Source organism: Conger conger, chromosome 18, assembly GCF_963514075.1.
Source record: "Conger conger chromosome 18, fConCon1.1, whole genome shotgun sequence".
Classification (NCBI taxonomy): Eukaryota; Metazoa; Chordata; class Actinopteri; order Anguilliformes; family Congridae; genus Conger; species Conger conger.
The window spans coordinates 32,286,351-32,311,350 of record NC_083777.1 but is presented as its reverse complement, the minus strand read 5'-3'; the positions used below and the strand labels follow the sequence as shown (position 1 = coordinate 32,311,350).

The window sequence follows — 25,000 nt, the reverse complement described above, 5'->3', positions numbered from 1 at the left end:
TGTGCTCAGTCCTGTCCCCCTCTGCAGTGCAGTGGGACGCCATGACCTTCTTCAGTGAAAGCGTGGTGGGGCAGCTCTTCAAGACCACCGACAAGGAGGTGAGCCAATCACACGGGCACTCTTACAGCTCCTCCTCTCTGGGGGAGGGGCCATATCAGGTTTCACATCTCATTGGTCGAGTCATTTCTATGATCTCATGAAAGATGCTTCATACATGCTCTTGCATCCCTGAAAGGTCTCTGGTCATATCTGTGAGTAAACACCAGGGTCTGTGTATCTGTGAGTAAACACCAGGGTCTGTGTATCTGTGTAAATACCAGGGTCTGTGTATCTGAGTAAACACCAGGGTCTGTGTATCTGTGAGTAAATACCAGGGTCTGTGTATCTGAGTAAATACCAGGGTCTGTGTATCTGTGAGTAAATACCAGGGTCTGTGTATCTGTGAGTAAATACCAGGGTCTGTGTATCTGTGAGTAAATACCAGGTTCTGTGTGTATCTGTGAGTAAATACCAGGTTCTGTGTGTATCTGTGAGTAAATACCAGGGTGTGTGTATCTGTGAGTAAACGCCAGGGTCTGTGTGTATCTGTGAGTAAACGGCAGGGTCTGTGTGTATCTGTGAGTAAACGGCAGGGTCTGTGTGTATCTGTGAGTAAACGCCAGGGTCTGTGTGTATAGGTGATTGGTCATTAATTCAGGATAAACGGAAGAGACAAAAATCTGAAATTGATACGGCCTGCAGAGATGGTCTGTTCTGTATGTCAAATTTAATGATTTCTTGCAATTGGACAGTGGGATTTTGGGATAGATGTGCATCCCCGCCTCGGGATGCAGAATAAGCCGGCTTTTCACAGCGGTGTCCATTAGCTATATGTGAAAATGAATGTCACCGTGGCCATTTGCAATAAATTACAAACTTGTTTTCTCGGCTCTAGAAACTTCCCATAGACCAGGGCATGGAGCTGATGCAGGCTGTGCTGAACTACAGCACGCGAGACCCCCTCATCCTGTCCTGCGTTCTCACCAACGTCTCCACCCTGTTCCCCTTCGTCACCCACCGGCCCGAGTACCTGCCCCAGGTGCTCTACAAGGTGAGGGGTGATGGTGCGGAGCCCCTGAGAACCTTTTGGGTTTTAAGGAGCTCATTTGTTTTTGCAAATATCCGGCTAATAAATAAAATGTGCAGGTCTGTCTGGCTGAGTGTTTGTGATGTGCTGTGATGTCTGAAGCTATATGTTTGTGATGTGCTGTAATGTCTGATTTTCTTCATTCTCAGCTCTTTGGCTCCATCACCTTTGAGGTGGTAGAAGAGAGCAAGGTAAGAGGCGGTGCTTATTCAGGGTAGAGACCAGTTACGTTTGTGCCCATGGGCTCTGCCTTGCCGAGACGCTCCTGTAAGCTGCGCTGTGATTGGCTGTTTGGCAGGCCCCCAGGACTCGCTCTGTGAAGAACGTCCGAAGACATGCCTGCTCTTCCATCATCAAGATGTGCAGGGACTACCCACAATTCATCCTGGTGGGTAGCCAATGGCAGAGGGGGGATTGTTTTGACTTTTAGGGATACACCCTTTTGCCTAAAATGGAAAAGTTCAGGAGGGTCTCCAGTTGTGTGAGGGTGGGGCAGGTCTCCAGGTGTGTGAGGGTGAGGGAGGTCTCCAGGTGTGTGTGGGTGAGGGAGGTCTCCAGGTGTGTGTGGGTGAGGGAGGTCTCCAGGTGTGTGTGGGTGAGGGAGGTCTCCAGGTGTGTGCGGGTGAGGGAGGTCTCCAGGTGTGTGCGGGTGGGGGAGGTCTCCAGGTGTGTGAGGGTGAGGGAGGTCTCCAGGTGTGTGCGGGTGAACGGTGGGGTTGAGCAGCTCTGCGTTCCCCCCCAGCCCTGCTTCGACATGCTCTACACCCACGTGAAGACTCTGTTCGCCAACGAGCTGCTGCTGACGCAGATGGAGAAGTGTGCGCTGATGGAGGCGCTGGTGCTGATCAGCAACCAGTTTAAGGACTACGCCAAGCAGGAGGCCTTCCTGCAGGAGCTGATGGCCCCCGTGGCCCAGCGCTGGCAGAGTGAGGAGACCACACGGTACGTCCCGCTCCCCGAGGCCTCCTCTCTCGGGTCCTGTGTCCTGCGCTTGCCTGCTGACCGCTGCCTTTCCCCCAGGGTGCTGTGGGACCCGGTGCAGTTCCTGGCCTACGTGGGGGCGGACCAGACCAGCATCGACCCCATCGCCGAGGACATGACCGGCATCAGCAGGTCCAGGGTGAGCCCCCCCGCCCTGCGACCCTGGAGGGCTCCGGGGTCGGCCTGCAGCCAGAGTGGGGTCGCATCGCCACGCGGCGCGTCTCCATTGCTGTCGATTCAGAATCAGACCCCAGAAACAGGGCCGGCGAGAGCGACCGTGCTGTGGAGTGCTGCTGTGGCGTGAAGTGAACTTCATGTTCCGTTGCGGTCTCTGACGCTTTCCGCTGACGAAACGGTTTAGAAATTAGACATCAGGCGCTCGTCATCGTCCGGCTGCTGAGTACGTTCCAGCGATACGGGCGTGGGCCGTGAGCGGTGTTTGATGTTGCGGGTCTGGGGTCCGAAAAAAATGGGTCCACTGACAGAAGAGGCCAAAGATGGCAGTTCACTGAAAAAGATGCCAAACTTTAGCAGTAAAGAATGTGCTAATGACATCCTGAGCTCCACTGGATAGTTCATTGAAAAAAAAAAAAAAAAAAAAAAAGGCACTGGATTGATTTGTGGCTGTTTAATTAAATTCATAGTCAAGAAGGAGTGTGGTTGAATAAATAGGCTACGATAATGCTTTAAATACTGAATTATTATTATTTTTTAAAATCATTTTCAAATTCCAACCATTTCAAACAGCCTCTGCTCTTCACGCCTTTGTATCAGAGAGCACTGAGCCGGTATTGAAGGTGAGAAACCTGCTCTACAGGAAACAGGGCTGTCTGGACAGAGGAGTCATTACTGGTCTGTGTGAATGCACCAGGTGCCATTTCACTGGGAGTCTAGACTGTAATAGTACAGTAATGCTCACCAAAATTGATTGACATTTGTGTTAATAGAGGGTTCATTAATTAATTGGGTGGAGCTGGGTACTTTTATTCAAGCAGTCTGTGCATACTAACACGCTGAAAGATGGTTAGCTGTCCGGTACAGAAATGGATTCATTTCTTCGCTGTGCCGTTACTGAGAGAGCAGTTCAGCCCTCAGGTGAGGTCACATGATTGGGAGCGTGCGAGCAGTTCAGCCCTGAGGCGAGTCCTCCTCTGGCCCAGTCCTCCTCTGCTCGGTGTCTGTGTGCATGTGCCCCCTGCCAGATTGTGGCCCTTTACAGCAGCTCTCCTCTTCTCCACATCCTCTTTGTTTATTTTAATTTCCCCCTCCCTCCCTCTGTAGATCAGTTTCTGTGTGTACACCGTTCTGGGCGTGGTGAAGCGGGCGCGCTGGCCTGCTGACCCGGACGAGGCCGAGGCCGGAGGATTTGTGTGGGGCCGCAGTCCGAGCGGGGCCCCCGCCCTGCGCAACCCCTGCAGCGCCCAGGTCCTGTCCCTGCTGCCCAACCTGCTGGCCCTCATCAGGTGGGTGGGGCCCGGGGCCCGGGGCCGGCGCTGCCCCTGCTGGTCCCACTGCCTGGCCCCTGGGACCGCCCCTCTCATTCCAACCAATGAGAGGGCGCGGGCTCTGGGGGGCTTTCGCTGTAGCAACTGTTGAGGCTGTACCACCTGTCATTGGTGAGCCAATGGGAGTTTGTACTAGCCAGGCTAGGGAGAGTCCAAAACATCACACTGCCATCTCACTCTCTCTCTCTCTCTCTCTCTCTCTCTCTCTCGCTCTCTCGCTCTCGCTCTCTCACTCTCACTCTCACTCTCACTCTCACTCTCACTCTCACTCTCACTCTCACTCTCTCGCTCTCGCTCTCGCTCTCGCTCTCGCTCTCGCTCTCGCTCTCTCTCGCTCTCTCTCGCTCTCGCTCTCTCTCGCTCTCGCTCTCTCTCGCTCTCGCTCTCGCTCTCTCTCTCTCTCTCTCACTCTCTCACTCTCTCACTCTCTCACTCTCTCACTCTCTCTCTCATTCTCTCTCTCTCCCTCCCTCCTTTTAATTTGTTTTATTTCTTTCAGTTTTATTTTGGTTCTGTGTGTAACAGTCTCCTTTTGGTTGGTGAAAGATTTAGCGCCCGCTGCTAACAGTTGGTTAGTGTTCCTTTTCTGGGTGGAAACCCCCCCCCCCCCCCCCCGGGTCATTACATCAGCCTATTGTCAACGATTACACCGACCTAATGTCACCGATTACATCAGCCTAATGTCAACGATTACATCGGCCTAATGTCAACGATTACATTGGCCTAATGTCAACGATTACACCGACCTAATGTCAACGATTACATCGACCTAATGTCAACGATTACATCGGCCTAATGTCAACGATTACATCGGCCTAATGTCAACGATTACATCGGCCTAATGTCAACGATTACATCGGCCTAATGTCAACGATTACATCGGCCTAATGTCAACGATTACACCAGCCTAATGTCAACGATTACATCAGCCTAATGTCAACGATTACATCAGCCTAATGTCAACGATTACACCGACCTAATGTCAACGATTACATTGGCCTAATGTCAACGATTACACCGACCTAATGTCAACGATTACACCGACCTAATGTCAACGATTACATCGACCTAATGTCAACGATTACATCGGCCTAATGTCAACGATTACATCGGCCTAATGTCAACGATTACACCGGCCTAATGTCAACGATTACATCGGCCTAATGTCAACGATTACACCGACCTAATGTCACCGATTACATCAGCCTAATGTCAACGATTACATCGGCCTAATGTCAACGATTACATTGGCCTAATGTCAACGATTACACCGACCTAATGTCAACGATTACACCGACCTAATGTCAACGATTACATCGACCTAATGTCAACGATTACATCGGCCTAATGTCAACGATTACATCGGCCTAATGTCAACGATTACATCGGCCTAATGTCAACGATTACATCGGCCTAATGTCAACGATTACACCAGCCTAATGTCAACGATTACATCGGCCTAATGTCAACGATTACACCAGCCTAATGTCAACGATTACATCAGCCTAATGTCACCGATTACACCGACCTAATGTCAACGATTACACCGACCTAATGTGACAGTTGCTGGTTTAGCATCATGGTGGTTCGTATCCCGTTTACGTTATTTGTGCAATAATGGAGTAGTTTCCTTCTTGCTGGTTGCAGGAATGTATTCAGGTTAAACGATGACCCTGATTCAACCTGAAAATCTCAACTCAATGGTGAATTTATAGTATAGTACGTTCATAGGCTACTTTTGCTGTTCATTGTTTTCAGGCTATTCACAAAATGACTGCATAAATATTCTATTATTTTGTAGAGCGGTTTTTCGGCATGCAGTGTATCGGTTGGGAGTATTCTGAGAACTGGTGGTTTCGAGAATTAGTTTCCTTTTTTGTCCATTTCTTGTCAACCTAAACCATGTGTTAGCCAGTCTGACCTGTGCATTTCAGTGTTTCACACACGCCTAAACCGTGACTCTTTCTACACCGCTCAGCTCTGTGTTTTGCTGAATTGGCCAAGCTGAACCAGTCGGGTTTTTTGGAATGTGTTCTTTTGTTTTCTTTTTTTTCGCAAGTCAAAGTCGGTGTTCTCAAACTCCATTGCTTTCAATCATTGCAATCCCCAGTAGAGATTGTTATATCATTGAGAACATACTAATTGCATATTTGTGATCACACCTTAAAGGGCAAAGTAACTTTGTCCAAGGTTTACTTACCAGATTGTTTCCATGTATAAAAGATCAGTTATGAAGAAAGACTTAAGATGCTTAATCTCTTTAAGCTTAGTAAAAGGAGACTGAGGGGGGATTTGATTGATGTTTTTAAATTCCTTAAAGGGATCAACAAGGTGAACTACTGGCGATTCTTCAGAGTGAGTTCGGGTAGCAGAATGAGGGGGCATAAATGGAAATTGGCAAAGGATAAATTCCGCACAGATATTAGGAAGTATTTTTTTTTTCACACAGCGGGTGGTCACTGTGTGGAATAGCTCGCCAGGACATGTAGTGGAGGTAGGAACACTGGGGGGGTTTCAAGACCAGGCTTGATATGGTGCTAGATACTATTTAGCTTTAGGCAGACTGAGCAGTAGGTGCACTTTAGTGGTAGGAAAAGATGAGCATTGCTGGGCTGAAGGGCCTGTTCGTCGTTATGTTCTGCTGTTACCACTTCTCGTCTGTTTCCAGGACCCATAACAACCTGTTCCTGCCGGAGAACATGGCCAGACTGAGTGAAACCTTCACCCGGGCCTACGAGGTCATGGACGTGGAGAAGAACCTGGTGCTCGGTGAGGGAGGCCCTGAGGGTTCTACTGCACGTTCTACTGTTCTTTACAGATGCAGAACCAGGTTCACCTTTTACACTCTGACAAAGACCATGAGCGTGGCCAGGTTGCCCATGGTCTTGTGGTTTTATAAAGTCTGAGAGTTAAGTCCAGCCCAACTTCCCACCCAACCCTCTTCCTGGAGATTCATTATCCTATGGGTTTTCACTCCAACCCTAACAAAGCACGCCTCATTCAACAGCTAGAGATCAGGGCTGGAGTGAAAACCTACGGGGCTGTAGATCTCCAGGAACAGAGTTGGTTAACACTGGTCTGGAGGTATGTGGTATGGTTCTCTGCGTCGATGACCTGCAGGTCGAGCTGGGTTTTGGGCTGACAGGCTGGTTGTTGAGCTGGGTTTGGTGCTGAAAGGTTGGGTTTTGGGCTGACAGGCTGGTTGTTGAGCTGGGTTTGGTGCTGAAAGGTTGGGTTTGGGGCTGACAGGCTGGTTGTTGAGCTGGGTTTGGTGCTGAAAGGTTGGGTTTGGGGCTGACAGGCTGGTTGTTCCTGCAGGACTGCCCCAGCCTGTGCTGGATATCTACGACTCTCCCGTCTACAAGACGACCCTGGAGCGCATGCAGGGCTTCTTCTGCACCCTGTACGACAACTGGTGAGAGACCGCCTCCACCCCTCTCTTTCTCTCCTCTCTCTCACACTCACTCTCTGACTCTCTTTCTCACTCTCAATTCAATTCAATTCAATTCAATTCAAGTGGCTTTATTGGCATGACCATTCCTTTTACAGTGTTGCCAAAGCATTGTTGTATTAAAATTAAAATAAAATATAATAACAACAGTAGTGATAATAAAATAAAATAAATGACAGTGAAGACAAAACAATAACAACCAGCAGACAACAATCAACAACGGTGCTGGTTATAGGAACAGATAGATATGAACACACATAGGGTGGAGATCCAGGAGATTTGAACTACACACTGTCCCTCGCATCATGGCAGGCTTTGACAAACTGGGCCGCCAGAGGAGCTGTTTGCCCCTCTCCCAGTATTATAGCCAGTTTATCTGTGGTATTATTTTTGAAAGTTTTTTGAAAAAGTCGGCTCTTTCTTTTGTGAATTTATCACAATGAAGGAGAAAGTGCATCTCTCTCTCAACCTCACCAGTCGTGCAGTGACCACAAATGCGTTGGTCTCTTGGCAGCCATGATTTTTTGTATCTGCCTGTCTCAATTGCTAGGCTGTGGTCACTGAGCCTGTATTTGGTAAGGATTTGCCTCTGCTTTGTATCTTTGACGGTGTAAAGATATTACGCTAATTCATAATCTCTCTTTAGTTTGAGGTAGCATTCTAATTTGGATTGTGATTTGGTTTGGTTCCTCCAATGTTCCAGATATGTTTTCTTACTTTGTTTCATAATTTGGGTCATTTTGGTTTGATTTTGGAAAGCAGTGTTGGTCTGAGAATCATGGGTTAGTGTGTTAGTTAACTGGTCAACTGGCAAAGGGGACTGGTTTTAGGGCTGACCTCTTGGGTATTGTATGCTTGAAACTTTATGGTGTTCTCGGCACTAGATTTTAGGTGGATCCAGAATTTTAAGGATCTAAAAATTTTTGTTTGTTTAATGCCAATGGGAATCTGCCTAATTCTGCCCTGCATGCATTTGTGGGTGTTTTCCTTTGGATTCTGAGAATGTTTCTAATAAATTCTGCATGCAGGGATTCAGTGGGATGTTTATCTAGTGTAGTCTAGCTTACTGAGTGGACCCCATACCTCGCATCCATATAATGCAATTGGCATTATGACACTGTCGAATATTTTGCACCAGATTTGAATTGGGATTTGTATTTTATGGAAATTCCTTTTGATGGCATAGAGAGCTCTACGAGCTTTATCTTTTAGTGCATTCACTGCAAGGTCAAAGCTTCCTGAGGCACTGAGTTTCAGGCCTAGATAATCATAACATAAAGAATGCTCTAGAGCGGTGTTTCCTAGAGTGAAAAGGTTTTCTGCCTGCCTGTGATCTGGCTTTTTTTTGGAAGATCACAATCTTTGTTTTGGCCAAATTAACTGTCAGGGCCCAGTTCTGACAGAATTGCTCCCGCAGATCTAGGGTGTAAATGTGGTCAGTAGTTTGATGTTTTGGTAGGAAGCCAATCTGACCATTACTCAAGACATTGTGCTTGATAACGAAGGCGTGTATATGGGCGTTTAGAATACAGCAGAAAACCTTCCCCAGGTTTCTGTTCACATAGATGCCTCGGTAGTTATTGGGGTCGAATTTGTCTCCACTTTGTCGACTTTATTTTTGGGTTTGGGGTTACCACTGGAGAGGTTTGCTCTATGTGAAATTGTTTGGTATAATTCATCTACCAGATTTACTGCTGTTTTAACAGCTTGTGGATGTGGATCAGATTTTGTTAGTAAAAAACTGTTAATTCTATTAGTAATTTCGATAGAGTTGGATGCATTGATGAATTCAGACACACTGACAGATGTCCATTTATAGGATGGCAGAGGGAGGGGCAGAGAGAGGGGCAGAGGGAGAGGCAGAAGGAGGGGTGGAGGGGGCTTTGAGTTCTCTGCTGTTGCTGCTGCAGAGGAGACAGTGGGTCTCACTTTCTCTACCTGGGTTTTAAGTTTTGGAAAGTCTCTTTCAAATTGCCCCAGGCTTGACTCTGATCCCTGGACCATCACTGTTCCATTATTGTACAAGTTGGCATTGAACATTGGCTTCGAATCCAAATAAAGTTGCCTCATTGCTTTGTTCCCAGCCATTTTGAAAGCTTTGTTGTAGGAACTAAGGGTCTGGTGCCATTCTTCTGGATGATTAGTAAAGAACACCAGATCTACCTTTGTTTTCCTACCATTTAGGACCATGAAGTCTGCTGTTAAGGTTTCTGGAGAGTCTCTTAGTACCTGTTCCTTTCTTTCTCTGAGCTTCACTAGTGGCTGTGGCTGGGTAGCTGACAGCAAGGCTACTGAGGCTCCGCCCCTTTAATGTATCCATTTCCAACTGTCATGGAATGTTGACAGGGGCACACACTGCGGCAGTTGGTCTGCCTGCAGCTTTTATCACAGATAGCCTTATTAGCTGCTAACTTTAAATGATTTCGTTTGTGGCTTACCTCCTGCTTTTCTTTTCCCAAATTATGTTGTTTTAATGTTCATTTGGTGGTCTTGTCAGGGTTCTTGTTGAGGGTGCCTCCCTTCTTAGTGAAAACTTAGCCAAAACAGAGCCAGATTTCTTCTTTTAGAGATATACAAAAATCCAAATGGAGTTTCCTGGAAAAAACTTACTCAGTATGTCCCCATAGTCTTCATCTTCATTTTTATACCTTTAGTTCTTTAGACTAGTCTCTTAACCAGTAGTTTAATACATGTTTATGAGGAGCTCATATTTTGCTGCTGTTCTGTAGCTCTAGAATTCTTCTCTCTCTGACTCACTCTCTCTCACTCTCTCTCTGTCTCTCTCACTCTCTCTTCTCGCTCTTTCACTCTCTCTCGTTCTCACTCTGTCTCTTCTCACTCACTCTCTCTCCTCACTCTCTCTCTCTTCTCACTCACTCACTCACTCTCTTCTCACTCTCTCTCTCTCTCACACTCACTCACTCTCTCTTCTTACTCACTCACTCACTCTCTTCTCACTCTCTCTCTCTCTCACACTCACTCACTCTCTCTTCTTACTCTGTCTCTTCTCTCTCTCTCTCTCTCTCTCTCTCTCTCTCTCTCTCTCTCTCTCCCCTCCCCTCCCCTAGTTTCCATATCCTTGGCAACGCGGGCCCCTCCCTGCAGCAGGACTTCTACACCATCGATGGTCTGGCGGAGAAGATCGTGAACTCCGCCCTGGTCAACCTGGACAACGTCCCCGACCACCGCCTGCGGCCCTTGCTCCATATCCTTCTGCTGTGATGTCATTTCCTGTTTAGGAAAGTGCAGTTTGGTGGCGTTGTAGCCAGTTTGTACGTCCAGTCAAACTTTGTTTTGAGCTGAAGTGTGTTTTAGACATGAAAACGTATCATTTCTGGGTGTTTTTAATTCAAAGGAAAAAACGTTTTGGTTGGTTTAATAATTAAGATTTCGGTTGGCTGCTGAAATGGAAAGTCCTGTGATCAGACGTCACATTGTCCTGCTGGGCCTCTGGAAAACCAGTTTCTGGTTTTGCATTCTAACTCCTCCAAATTCATTTTGGATTGTCTGCTAATTGGGATGCCTTAGTGTGCGCCTACATTTTATTTAACCTTACGAGCACCTGCATGTTCCATGGTAAACCACGATAGTTACCAGATGCCGTTAATTTTTATAAAGTGCAGTTCACCAGGCCTCCAGTTTGTCGGCCCCGCGGCCGTACGGCTGGGCTCCTCCCTGTGCGTGCGGCTGGGCGTCTCCCTGTGCGTGTGGGTGGGGCCCTCAAGCGGGGCGTCTCCCTGTGCGTGCGGGCGGGGCCCTGCGGCTGGGCTCCTCCCTGTGTGTGCGGCTGGGCTCCTCCCTGTGTGTGCGGCTGGGCTCCTCCCTGTGTGTGCGGCTGGGCTCCTCCCTGTGTGTGCGGCTGGGCTCCTCCCTGTGCGTGCGGTGGTTTCCTTAGCGTGGCTGTGCTCACGCGTCTTCATCAAGCAGCTGGTGGTGTCCTGCCCTCAGGAGCACTACGAGGGCCTGCTGTGCCCGCTGCTGGGCCCGCTGTTCGCCTACATGCTGCAGGTGAGGCCTCCGCTCACCCCTCTGCCCTCCTGTGTGTCTCACACTGAACCGCCATGTGCTGAAAGGCTCATCTCCTGTCCCCTGTAGAGGCTGAGTCAGCGGTGGCAGTTCATTAACCAGAAAGGCATTCTGTGGTAAGAGCTCCTCGTGTGTGCGAGAGGGAGTGTGTGTGTGCGAGAGGGAGTGTGTGAGTGCGTGAGTGAGAGAGAGAGTGCGTGAGAGAGTGTGAGAGAGTGCTCTGGCTCATTAGACGCTCTCTGCAGTGCGGGGGATGACGAGGTGTGTGAGAGAGTGTGTGTGAGAGAGTGAGAGTGTGTGTGAGAGAGTGAGAGTGTGTGTGTGAGAGAGTGAGAGTGTGTGTGTGAGAGAGTGTGAGTGCGTGAGTGAGAGAGAGAGTGCGTGTGTGAGAGAGTGTGAGAGAGTGCACTGGCTCATCAGAAGCTCTGTCTGCAGTGGGGAGGATGACGAGGTGTGTGAGGAGAAGCAGGTGACCCAGGAGATGCTGGAGGAGCAGCTGGTGCGGCTGGTGACCCGGGAGGTGATGGACCTGATCTGTACGTCCCACTAACCCGGCTCCGACACATTCACCATGAAACCCAGCAAAAACCTGGCCGCCCCAGGCCTGGTCCTGCTGGTTCTCCCTCAGAATCACACGCACTTTAGACCCAAGTAGCCTGAGGCAAGGGGAACGAACCGTTTCACTTCCTGCTTTCGTTGAGACAGACCATGTGACCCTCCAGGGCCGCGATTGGACGCTCTCAGGCCATTTTTTGGACTGTAGATTGAGAAAGTAAATGAGCAGAGTTAAAGTGATGAAAGTGGTGTTTCCAAAACCACAGAACCGTGCCTCAGACCTGTCCTTCTCTTCCAGCTGTCACCTGCATCCTGAAGAAGGCTCCGGAACATGCAGCCAGCAAAGAGGATGTGGACGGTGAGCGGGAAATATTACAGTACATAACCGTGTTCACTGAAGTCCCATATCTGTGAAATATTACACTACATAACCGTGTTCAGTGAAGTCCCATATCTGTGAAATATTACACTACATAACCGTGTTCAGTGAAGTCCCATATCTGTGAAATATTACACTACATAACCGTGTTCAGTGAAGTCCCATATCTGTGAAATATTACACTACATAACCGTGTTCAGTGAAGTCCCATATCTGTGAAATATTACACTACATAACCGTGTTCAGTGAAGTCCCATATCTGTGAAATATTACACTACATAACCGTGTTCAGTGAAGTCCCATATCTGTGAAATATTACACTACATAACTGTGTTCAGTGAAGTCCCATATCTGTGAAATATGACACTACATAACTGTGTTCACTGAGGTCTGTTATCTGGAAGAAATTAGTAATTTCCATGGCGGTTCTAATTGTTCTGTGCGTGTCTACATGGCGGTTCTGATTGTTCTGTGCGTGTGTCTCCATGGCGGTTCTGATTGTTCTGTGCGTGTGTCTCCATGGCGGTTCTGATTGTTCTGTGCGTGTGTCTCCATGGCGGTTCTGATTGTTCTGTACGTGTGTCTCCATGGCGGTTCTGATTGTTCTGTGCGTGTGTCTCCATGGCGGTTCTGATTGTTCTGTGCATGTGTCTCCATGGCGGTTCTGATTGTTCTGTGTCTTCCAGAGGAGGAGATGATGGCGACTGACTCCTCCCAGGCCGCACAGGGCACGCCCACTTACCCCACCGATGAGCTGACTGAGCTGGGGAAGTGCCTTCTGCAGCACGAGGTGCCTGTCTGTCTGTGTCTGCCTGTCTGTCTGCCTGTGTCTGTCTGTGTCTGCCTGTCTGTGTGTGCCGGCCTGTCTGTCTGTCTGTCTGCCTGCCTCTGTGTCTGCCTGCCTGTTTGTCCATCTGTGTCTGTGTCTGTGTCTGTGTCTGTGTCTGTGTCTGTGTCTGTGTCTGCCGGCCGGCTAGCCAGCCTCTCTGTCTGCCTCTGTGTCTGTCTGTCTGTTTGCCTGTCTGCCTCTCTCAGAAACGAGTTCTTAAACATTGCTGCTGTGTCTGTTCATGAAGGTTGATTGGTGTGTTTGTTTGTCCCTATAAGGACATCTACATGACCCTGCTCACGCTCTCCTTCAACTCTCTGTCCTGGAGGGACACGGGAAACTGCCACCGCATGGCCTCCCTGGTGTGCTGGGCCCTGCTGCGCCAGGTACACTGCGGCCAGGGGCCCGGACCCCACAACCCAACCCCATCACCCAGGGGCCCGGACCCCACAACCCAACCCCATCACCCAGGGGCCCGGACCCCACAACCCAACCCCATCACCCAGGGGCCCGGACCCCACAACCCAACCCCATCACTCAGGGGCCCGGACCCCACAACCCAACCCCATCACCCAGGGGCCCGGACCCCACAACCCAACCCCATCACTCAGGGGCCCGGACCCCACAACCCAACCCCATCACCCAGGGGCCCGGACCCCACAACCCAACCCCATCACCCAGGGGCCCGGACCCCACAACCCAACCCCATCACCCAGGGGCCCGGACCCCACAACCCAACCCCATCACCCAGGGGCCCGGACCCCACAACCCAACCCCATCACCCAGGGGCCCGGACCCCACAACCCAACCCCATCACCCAGGGGCCCGGACCCCACAACCCAACCCCATCACCCAGGGGCCCGGACCCCACAACCCAACCCCATCACCCAGGGGCCCGGACCCCACATCCCAACCCCATCACCCAGGGGCCCGGACCCCACAACCCAACCCCATCACCCAGGGGCCCGGACCCCACAACCCAACCCCATCACCCAGGGGCCCGGACCCCACAACCCAACCCCATCACCCAGGGGCCCGGACCCCACACCCCACCCTGTCACTCTGTGTAACGCGTGTGTGTGTAACGTGTAATGTGTGTGTGTGTGTGTGTGTAGGTGGTGGGGGGCAGTCTCCTCCCTGAGGCGGTGAGCTGGCTGTACAGCAGTGTGTGTAACGTGTGTAACGTGTGTAACGTGTGTGTAGGAGCCATTTTCCATTTAAATTAGTTGAATGCGTGCTACAGGAGCACAGAGAACTTGGTTTCAATTTAGGATCTTTTATTTTGAAAGAACTCTTATTTTTGTTATTATGAGAAGGCCTTGAGCTTTTAAGATGGCCGAAACTCACTTTTGATTTTAGAACACTGAGAACAAAGGAGTTAGGAAGACGTAAGAGCACACAGTTCTTTACGGCTGTTGAAGACCTTTGGACCCTTTTGAATACTTAAATGTCACATTTTCATTATTTGGATCTACTGATTTAACTACTTTCTACTAACCATTTGTTTGAATCATTGGAATCTATTGGAGTTTCCTTTGTTTGCTCTCATCCACCTGCCAACTCACCTGCCTTGCCTGTCTGCCCTGCTTCCCTCTCTACCCCCAACCATCGCATCTTCATCAATAAAGGTACAATTCAATCATTGTAAAGCCAGTCAAAGAAGCTCGACATTACGTCTAAACTTGTGGCTATTTTATGGACAAATTTGAAAATATGCCCTTACATAAGGTAAAGAACTATGCCATCGCTTCTGCTGTTTGAGAACCTAATGCTTTGAATTGTTTGGAAAGCATGGAATCTTTGTTTGACTGCATCTGAAGTGTGAAGCTTTTGGATATTTTGGAATTGAAGATGTTTTTTGGAATAGATTCACTATTGGAGTGGCTTATTGTTTGAAACTGGATTTGGAGTGGCCTATAGTTTGAAACTGAATTTGAAGTTGACCATCATATTTTGGACACTGCTATTGGAGCGGATTTTGATTTTTTGTTCATGTTTATGAAGAGAATGAATGTGAAGACACAAATTTTGCCGCCGTGCTGAATTTTGAACTGCTGTTGATTAAGCTTTAAACATGGCTGATGAGAGTGTTAAAGAGCTTTGTGCAACACGCAGAGGAAAACTTGGCGTGTGTACACGTAAAATGAATGAATTAAAGGAATCATTAGAGAGAGAAATTGTTGAAGATATTGAAGCAAGCATTGAACAATTTCATCAGGCATTAAATGAATTCAAAGAATGTCATCAGTCTGTGCAAGAGCTGCTTGAGGGAGAAGAAAAAACAGCTGATAACGAGGACTGGTACCAACCAAGAATGCAAACCTTTGAAACATTTTATGTTACTGACGTAGGAGCATGGAGAGCCAATCAATTCATGCAAGCACAAGCTGCAGTGTCTCATCTTGACAGCATATCTAATTCTGGTAAAGCAGAGCAATCACAGACTGTTGTAAGCCGTGTCTCCAGATCATCATCAGTGTCTTCGGCACGGCTAAAGGCTGAAGCTGAGAAGGCAGCCCTACTGCAACGTACAGCTGCTCTGCAGAAAAAGCATGCTTTGGAAAGGGAAAGAATTGAGGTGCAAAATGCAATAGAAAGAGTCGAACTTGAAACAGAGCTGGCTGCAGCTCAGGCCAAAGTGCAAGTGTTTGAGTGCATTGATGTTGAGGCCACTAATTCTAAATTCACCTCAACAGAACTTTCAGAACTACCAGGCGATGGTATGAATGCTTATCTGGAGAGTCATTATGCAAGAATTCATCCAGAACTCTCACCAGCGCAATATGCCAAGATCTCTGTAGTTCCCAAAACACCGCTGCAAAGAGTTCTGACACAAGATGCAAGGCCAAAGAGGCCTCTACAGCCTGCTCACTCAATCCCATTGAATCCGGCCAATCATAATGCTGCAGGCTCTTCCAGACCACCCATGCCTTCAAGCTCCATTAATAACAACCTGGGTGCGATCGCTGATCTCATTGTGCAGCAACAAAAGTTGACTTCTCTTCCTACTAGAAATGTGACTGTGTTCAACGGTGAACCGCTTAATTTCAAGCCATTCATGCTGGCATTTCAACACTGCATAGAAAATAATACTAACAGTAGCCAAGACCGGCTATATTATCTCGAACAGTACACGTCCGGGCAGCCTAAGGAGCTGGTCAGAAGTTGCCTTCATATGGATGCAGACAGAGGGTATGCAGAGGCAAAAAGGCTACTGGAACATCATTTTGGAGATGAATTTAAAATCACTAATGCATACTTGGATAAAGCGTTGAATTGGAGCAACATTCCAACAGACAATGGAGAAGCTTTGCAAAGCTATGCTCTTTTCCTGCGTGGATGTTGCAATGTAATGCGTACCTTGTGGTACATGGATGAACTTAACCTTCCATCAAATTTGAGGCTTCTTATCTCTAAGGTGCCATACAAGCTAAGAGAAAAATGGAGAGAATGTGCTTTTGACATTAGGGAACGAACTGGAGCCAGGGCCACATTTGATGATCTTGTCCACTTCCTGGAAAGGCAGGCCAGGATTCTACAAGACCCCATCTTTGGCAATCTCCAAGATGCCACCGCAACCAAACGACCACCCAAAGCAACCATAAGCGTCACCAAGCCCATTCTAAGTCCTGAACAGAAGACCAGAGGGAGCAGTTTTGCAACGACAGTGGCAGCAGTGCCACACGACAATGCAGCGCGTTCTACTGCAGAGAGCACAGTGCAAGTGTCAAGGGTGTCCATCATGCCAAAACTCTGTCCTGTCTGTAATGGTGAACATGATATTGCAGACTGCCAAGAGCTGGTGAGCAAGCCTCATAATGCAATAGTTGATCTTTTGAAGACTAAAGGTATCTGCTTTGGCTGTCTGGTTAAAGGGCACATGAGTCGAAATTGCAAAAACAGACAAACCTGTTCAGTGTGCACAAAACTCCATCCTACTATCTTGCACATACCACAGAACGACATTAAAAGCCAAAATGTTGATTCAGCCAAAGTTTCTGAAAAGATAATAAACAACGGGCTGGTTTCATTGAAGACCAAAGCACTTGACTGTAGTGATAAAGACTGCACTCTCGCAATTGTACCAGTCCAAGTCAAGCTAAGTAATTCAAATCATGTTGTCCAGACATACGCTTTCCTTGATCAGGGGAGTTCGGCAACATTTTGTACTGAACAGCTTAGAAGGAAGTTGAATGCCACAGGAAAGCATAAACAAATTCTTCTGCACACGATAGGGCAAAAGAAACCTATTAACAGCTTGGTGCTCAAGGGCCTCGAAGTGTGTAGTCTGGAAGGAAGTGAATTCATAGACTTACCTGAAGTTTACACTCAACAAGAAATCCCTGCTGGCAAAGAATACATACCCAGACAAGAAGACATCAGGAAATGGTCCTATCTTCAGGATGTGGAAATACCCAACATTGATGCTGAAATTGACCTTCTCATGGGGATGAATGCACCCAAACTGATGGAGCCGTGGAGAATTATCAATAGCCAGGGTAATGGGCCTTTTGCTATAAAGACACTGCTAGGTTGGGTGGTGAATGGTATTCTCCATAATGAGGATGCATGCATCAATCAGCAAGGCCAGAAGCATGTTCATTCACATCGAATATCTGTTGAAAAAATGAGTGAACTCTTAATTCAGCAATACAATCATGATTTCCCAGAGAAGGGCTTTGAGGAAAAGCAGCAAATGTCAGTTGAAGATTGCAGATACATGCAAATAATGGACAGCTCTGCAAAGATAGTTAATGGACACTACCAACTGCCCTTGCCACTGAAGGAATATAGGATGGTCGTACATCTTTTTGGTGCAACGTCATCGTCCAGCTGTGCAAGTTATGCTTTGAAGAGGACAGCTGAGGATAACAAAGGGTGCTTCTCAGCTGAGGCAGCTAGCACAATCATGAATAATTTCTATGTAGATGATCTGTTGAAAGCTGTTGATGCAGAGGGCTTTGCCATCAAGCTCTGCAAGGAATTGAAGTTACTCTGTGCAACTGGAGGCTTTAAGTTGACAAAATGGATTAGTAACAACAGAGCTGTCTTGGCCTCCATTCCTGAGTCTGAAAGGGCAAAGGATGTAAAGAATCTTGATCTTGACATAGAAGATTTGCCAGTTGAGAGGGCTCTGGGTGTGCAATGGTGTGTCAAGGAAGATGCCTTCACATTCCAGGTGACAATCAAGGAGCGTCCATGCAGCAGACGTGGAATTCTGTCCATGGTCAGTTCCATATATGACCCACTGGGGTTTCTTGCACCTCTCACCTTCAAGGCCAAATGCATTCTTCAGGAGTTATGCAAGCAGAACATTGGATGGGATGAGGAGTTGCCAGAGACCCACGCCCAAGCCTGGAAGCAATGGTGGCAAGAACTTCCAAAAGTGAGAGAATTCAAGGTCTGTAGATGTTTGGTTTCAGAAAACTTTGGAAGCATCAAGACAGCACAGATGCACCACTTCTGTGATACGAGTGACGTCGGGTATGGGACCGTTACCTACCTGAGGTTGACCAGCAGCAACAAGGCCCATGTCACTTTTCTAATGGGAAAGGCCCGAGTTGCCCCCTTGAAAGTGATGACCACACCACGTATGGAGCTTACTGCTGCAGTTCTGGCAGTACGTATGGACAGAATGCTATCTGAGGAGTTGCACATTGATTTGGATGCATCTCTGTTTTGGACAGATAGCATGACCGTTCTCCGGTATATCCGGAATGAAAGCAGAAGATTCCAGACCTTTGTGGCCAACCGCGTCAATATCATCAGAAGTGCATCAGAGGTGTCTCAGTGGAAGTATATAGGAACAAAATTGAACCCTGCTGATGATGCCTCCCGAGGACTGCATGTCGACACCTTTCTGAAAAGAAAGACTTGGATCAACGGCCCAGACTTCCTAAAGGAACCAACCCATTGCTGGCCAGATCCTCCTTTTGAACTTGTCCTGTCTCCAGATGACCCTGAGTTAAGAAAGGGAGTTGTCACTGTGAATGTCACTGTAAAGGAAAACTGTGAGGCTACTACTTACCTTTTCAATCGCTTCTCGGCCTTTTGGCTAAGATCAAGGGTAAGATCCATGATGGTTCATGGATCCCCTAGGGTCTCTGCCGGAGGTCTGGAGCGTATTACACCTGCTCTCAAGCCAGGCTTCGGCCTGGTGGTGAGGAGTGATCGGGGGTTTTTAGGTTCCCCCTGATAGACTAGTACCCTTCGGGGTTAGAAATGTACCCTTCGGGGCCTGAATTGAACCCTTCGGGGGCTTGAATTGTACCCTTCGGGGCTATCTGATTGGATTTATTGCTACTGGAACTTGGATTTGGATATGGATTGACTTGGATTTTGATTCGGACAACCTTGCTGTTGTATATATATATATATAGGATTAGTGTAGATTCAAAAAAAATAAAATAAAAATAAAAATAAATAAAAAAAATAAAAATAAAATCAAAATTAAAAAAAAATAATAATAAATTTTAAAAAAGTCATGTTAATAGTATATGGCTCCTTATAAATTTTTCATTTTTGATTGTTATAGCTTGCTTCCTGCAGTAGCTATAAGGGGCCGGCTATGTAGGAGCCATTTTCCATTTAAATTAGTTGAATGCGTGCTACAGGAGCACAGAGAACTTGGTTTCAATTTAGGATCTTTTATTTTGAAAGAACTCTTATTTTTGTTATTATGAGAAGGCCTTGAGCTTTTAAGATGGCCGAAACTCACTTTTGATTTTAGAACACTGAGAACAAAGGAGTTAGGAAGACGTAAGAGCACACAGTTCTTTACGGCTGTTGAAGACCTTTGGACCCTTTTGAATACTTAAATGTCACATTTTCATTATTTGGATCTACTGATTTAACTACTTTCTACTAACCATTTGTTTGAATCATTGGAATCTATTGGAGTTTCCTTTGTTTGCTCTCATCCACCTGCCAACTCACCTGCCTTGCCTGTCTGCCCTGCTTCCCTCTCTACCCCCAACCATCGCATCTTCATCAATAAAGGTACAATTCAATCATTGTAAAGCCAGTCAAAGAAGCTCGACATTACGTCTAAACTTGTGGCTATTTTATGGACAAATTTGAAAATATGCCCTTACAGTGTGTAACGTGTGTAACGTGTGTGTGTGTGTGTGTAGGTGGTGGGGGGCAGTCTCCTCCCTGACGCGGTGGGCTGGCTGTACAGCAGTGTGTGTAACGTGTGTAACGTGTGTGTGTGTGTGTGTGTGTGTGTGTAGGTGGTGGGGGGCAGTCTCCTCCCTGAGGCGGTGAGCTGGCTGTACAGCAGTGTGTAACGTGTGTGTGTGTGTGTGTGTGTGTGTGTGTGTAGGTGGTGGGGGGCAGTCTCCTCCCTGAGGCGGTGAGCTGGCTGTACAGCAGTGTGTGTAACGTGTGTGTGTGTGTGTGTGTGTGTGTGTAGGTGGTGGGGGGCAGTCTCCTCCCTGAGGCGGTGAGCTGGCTGTACAGCAGTGTGTGTAACGTGTGTGTGTGTGTGTGTGTGTGTGTGTAGGTGGTGGGGGGCAGTCTCCTCCCTGAGGCGGTGAGCTGGCTGTACAGCAGTGTGTGTAACGTGTGTGTGTGTGTGTGTGTGTGTGTGTGTGTAGGTGGTGGGGGGCAGTCTCCTCCCTGAGGCGGTGAGCTGGCTGTACAGCAGTGTGTGTGTGTGTGTAACGTGTGTAACGTGTGTGTGTGTGTGTGTGTGTGTAGGTGGTGGGGGGCAGTCTCCTCCCTGAGGCGGTGAGCTGGCTGTACAGCAGTGTGTGTAACGTGTGTGTGTGTGTGTGTGTGTGTGTGTGTGTGTGTGTGTGTGTGTGTGTGTGTAGGTGGTGGGGGGCAGTCTCCTCCCTGAGGCGGTGAGCTGGCTGTACAGCAGTGTGTGTAACGTGTGTGTGTGTGTGTGTGTGTGTGTGTGTGTGTGTGTGTGTGTGTGTGTGTGTGTGTGTGTGTGTGTGTGTGTGTGTGTGTGTGTGTGTGTGTGTGTGTGTGTGTGTGTAGGTGGTGGGGGGCAGTCTCCTCCCTGAGGCGGTGAGCTGGCTGTACAGCAGTGTGTGTGTGTGTGTGTGTGTGTGTGTGTGTAGGTGGTGGGGGGCAATCTCCTCCCTGAGGCGGTGAGCTGGCTGTACAGCAGTGTGTGTAACGTGTGTGTGTGTGTGTGTGTGTGTGTGTGTGTGTGTGTGTGTGTAGGTGGTGGGGGGCAGTCTCCTCCCTGAGGCGGTGAGCTGGCTGTACAGCAGTGTGTGTAACGTGTGTGTGTGTGTGTGTGTGTGTGTGTGTGTGTGTGTGTGTGTGTGTGTGTGTGTGTGTGTGTGTGTGTGTGTGTGTGTGTGTGTGTGTGTGTGTGTGTGTGTGTGTGTGTGTGTGTGTGTAGGTGGTGGGGGGCAGTCTCCTCCCTGAGGCGGTGAGCTGGCTGTACAGCAGTGTGTGTGTGTGTGTGTGTGTGTGTGTGTAGGTGGTGGGGGGCAGTCTCCTCCCTGACGCGGTGAGCTGGCTGTACAGCAGTGTGTGTAACGTGTGTGTGTGTGTGTGTGTGTGTGTGTGTGTGTAGGTGGTGGGGGGCAGTCTCCTCCCTGACGCGGTGAGCTGGCTGTACAGCAGTGTGTGTAACGTGTGTGTGTGTGTGTGTGTGTGTGTGTGTGTGTGTGTAGGTGGTGGGGGGCAGTCTCCTCCCTGAGGCGGTGAGCTGGCTGTACAGCAGTGTGTGTAACGTGTGTGTGTGTGTAGGTGGTGGGGGGCAGTCTCCTCCCTGAGGCGGTGAGCTGGCTGTACAGCAGTGTGTGTAACGTGTGTGTGTGTAGGTGGTGGGGGGCAGTCTCCTCCCTGAGGCGGTGAGCTGGCTGTACAGCAGTGTGTGTGTGTGTGTGTGTGTAGGTGGTGGGGGGCAGTCTCCTCCCTGAGGCGGTGAGCTGGCTGTACAGCAGTGTGTGTAACGTGTGTGTGTGTGTGTGTGTGTAGGTGGTGGGGGGCAGTCTCCTCCCTGAGGCGGTGAGCTGGCTGTACAGCAGTGTGTGTAACGTGTGTGTGTGTGTGTGTGTAGGTGGTGGGGGGCAGTCTCCTCCCTGAGGCGGTGAGCTGGCTGTACAGCAGTGTGTGTAACGTGTGTGTGTGTGTGTGTGTGTGTGTGTAGGTGGTGGGGGGCAGTCTCCTCCCTGAGGCGGTGAGCTGGCTGTACAGCAGTGTGTGTAACGTGTGTGTGTGTGTGTGTGTGTGTGTGTGTGTGTGTGTGTGTGTGTGTGTGTAGGTGGTGGGGGGCAGTCTCCTCCCTGAGGCGGTGAGCTGGCTGTACAGCAGTGTATGTAACGTGTGTGTGTGTGTGTGTGTGTGTGTGTGTGTGTGTGTGTAGGTGGTGGGGGGCAGTCTCCTCCCTGAGGCGGTGAGCTGGCTGTACAGCAGTGTATGTAACGTGTGTGTGTGTGTGTGTGTGTGTGTGTGTGTGTGTGTGTGTGTGTAGGTGGTGGGGGGCAGTCTCCTCCCTGAGGCGGTGAGCTGGCTGTACAGCAGTGTGCTGAAGGGGCTGCAGATGCACGGGCAGCACGAGGGCTGCTGTGCGGCACTGATGCAGCTGGCCTTCAACATCTACGACACGCTGGTGAGGAACCTCCTGCGCCGGCCCGCGCGCCCGGGGACGCTTTAGCACTGCGCACCTGTCTTTACACCTGCTTCTGTCACGGTTTCATACTGGCCCCCAAGTTTGAAATGTCATTACCGGCTCATACAACAGCTTACCAACATGTAATTGTTTACATTTAATTACATTATTGGCATTTGTCAGACGCTCTTATCGAGAGCGACAGTTGATTAAACTAAGCAGGAGACAATCCTCCCCTGGAGCAATGCAGGGTTAAGGGCCTTGCCCAACGGCCCAATGGCTCTGCGGATCTTATTGTGGCTACACCGGGATTAGAACCACCGACCTTGCGTGTCCCAGTCATGTACCTTAACCACTACACTACAGTCATGTACCTTAACCACTACACTACAGTCATGTACCTTAACCACTACGCTACAGTCATGTACCTTAACCACTACACTACAGTCATGTACCTTAACCACTACACTACAGTCATGTACTTTAACCACTACACTACAGTCATGTACCTTAACCACTACACTACAGTCATGTACCTTAACCACTACACTACAGTCATGTACCTTAACCACTACACTACAGTCATGTACCTTAACCACTACACTACAGTCATGTACCTTAACCACTACACTACAGTCATGTACCTTAACCACTACACTACAGTCATGTACCTTAACCACTACACTACAGGCCGCCCTACATGACATTAACATGAGCCCTGGTCCTACATGACATTAACATGAGCCCTGGCCCTACATGACATTAACATGAGCCCTGGCCCTACATGACATTAACATGAGCCCTGGCCCTACATGACATTAACATGAGCCCTGGCCCTACATGACATTAACATGAGCCCTGGCCCTACAGAGGCCAACATTAACATGAGCCCTGGCCCTACATGACATTAACATGAGCCCTGGTCCTACATGACATTAACATGAGCCCTGGCCCTACATGACATTAACATGAGCCCTGGTCCTACATGACATTAACGTGAGCCCTGGCCCTACATGACATTAACATGAGCCCTGGCCCTACATGACATTAACATGAGCCCTGGCCCTACAGAGGCCAACATTAACATGAGCCCTGGCCCTACATGACATTAACATGAGCCCTGGCCCTACATGACATTAACATGAGCCCTGGCCCTACAGAGGCCAACATTAACATGAGCCCTGGCCCTACATGACATTAACATGAGCCCTGGTTCCCCCCCTACATGACATTAACATGAGCCCTGGCCCTACATGACATTAACATGAGCCCTGGTTCCCCCCCTACATGACATTAACATGAGCCCTGGTTCCCCCCCTACATGACATTAACATGAGCCCTGGCCCTACAGAGGCCAACATTAACATGAGCCCTGGCCCTACATGACATTAACATGAGCCCTGGTTCCCCCCCTACATGACATTAACATGAGCCCTGGTTCCCCCCCTACATGACATTAACATGAGCCCTGGCCCTACAGAGGCCAACATTAACATGAGCCCTGGCCCTACATGACATTAACATGAGCCCTGGCCCTACATGACATTAACATGAGCCCTGGTCCTACAGAGGCCAACATTAACATGAGCCCTGGCCCTACATGACATTAACATGAGCCCTGGCCCTACATGACATTAACATGAGCCCTGGCCCTACATGACATTAACATGAGCCCTGGCCCTACATGACATTAACATGAGCCCTGGCCCTACATGACATTAACATGAGCCCTGGCCCTACATGACATTAACATGAGCCCTGGCCCTACATGACATTAACATGAGCCCTGGCCCTACAGAGGCCAACATTAACATGAGCCCTGGTTCCCCCCCTACATGACATTAACATGAGCCCTGGCCCTACATGACATTAACATGAGCCCTGGTTCCCCCCCTACATGACATTAACATGAGCCCTGGCCCTACATGACATTAACATGAGCCCTGGCCCTACAGAGGCCAACATTAACATGAGCCCTGGCCCTACATGACATTAACATGAGCCCTGGTCCTACATGACATTAACATGAGCCCTGGCCCTACATGACATTAACATGAGCCCTGGCCCTACATGACATTAACATGAGCCCTGGCCCTACATGACATTAACATGAGCCCTGGCCCTACATGACATTAACATGAGCCCTGGCCCTACATGACATTAACATGAGCCCTGGCCCTACATGACATTAACATGAGCCCTGGCCCTACATGACATTAACATGAGCCCTGGCCCTACATGACATTAACATGAGCCCTGGCCCTACATGACATTAACATGAGCCCTGGCCCTACATGACATTAACATGAGCCCTGGCCCTACATGACATTAACATGAGCCCTGGTCCTACATGACATTAACATGAGCCCTGGCCCTACATGACATTAACATGAGCCCTGGCCCTACATGACATTAACATGAGCCCTGGTCCTACATGACATTAACATGAGCCCTGGTCCTACATGACATTAACATGAGCCCTGGCCCTACATGACATTAACATGAGCCCTGGCCCTACATGACATTAACATGAGCCCTGGCCCTACATGACATTAACATGAGCCCTGG

At 48.9% G+C, this 25,000-nt stretch overlaps 1 protein-coding gene across 1 annotated transcript in view; it reads left to right on the top strand.

The window, feature by feature from the left end:
• Window positions 1-25,000, top strand: part of LOC133118266 (exportin-5) — a 36,354-nt gene that overhangs the window by 8,083 nt on the left and 3,271 nt on the right. Inside the window, exons 15-31 of the mRNA XM_061228118.1 lie at window positions 1-98; window positions 935-1,090; window positions 1,276-1,317; window positions 1,425-1,514; window positions 1,869-2,068; window positions 2,147-2,246; window positions 3,389-3,570; window positions 6,281-6,381; window positions 6,931-7,027; window positions 10,132-10,268; window positions 10,974-11,071; window positions 11,159-11,205; window positions 11,525-11,625; window positions 11,943-12,002; window positions 12,710-12,813; window positions 13,131-13,238; window positions 22,295-22,432. The exon at window positions 1-98 is cut by the window's left edge and continues 18 nt beyond it. Coding sequence (XP_061084102.1) covers window positions 1-98; window positions 935-1,090; window positions 1,276-1,317; window positions 1,425-1,514; window positions 1,869-2,068; window positions 2,147-2,246; window positions 3,389-3,570; window positions 6,281-6,381; window positions 6,931-7,027; window positions 10,132-10,268; window positions 10,974-11,071; window positions 11,159-11,205; window positions 11,525-11,625; window positions 11,943-12,002; window positions 12,710-12,813; window positions 13,131-13,238; window positions 22,295-22,432 — 1,859 coding nt within the window. The remainder of the gene's footprint in view (window positions 99-934; window positions 1,091-1,275; window positions 1,318-1,424; window positions 1,515-1,868; window positions 2,069-2,146; window positions 2,247-3,388; window positions 3,571-6,280; window positions 6,382-6,930; window positions 7,028-10,131; window positions 10,269-10,973; window positions 11,072-11,158; window positions 11,206-11,524; window positions 11,626-11,942; window positions 12,003-12,709; window positions 12,814-13,130; window positions 13,239-22,294; window positions 22,433-25,000) is intronic.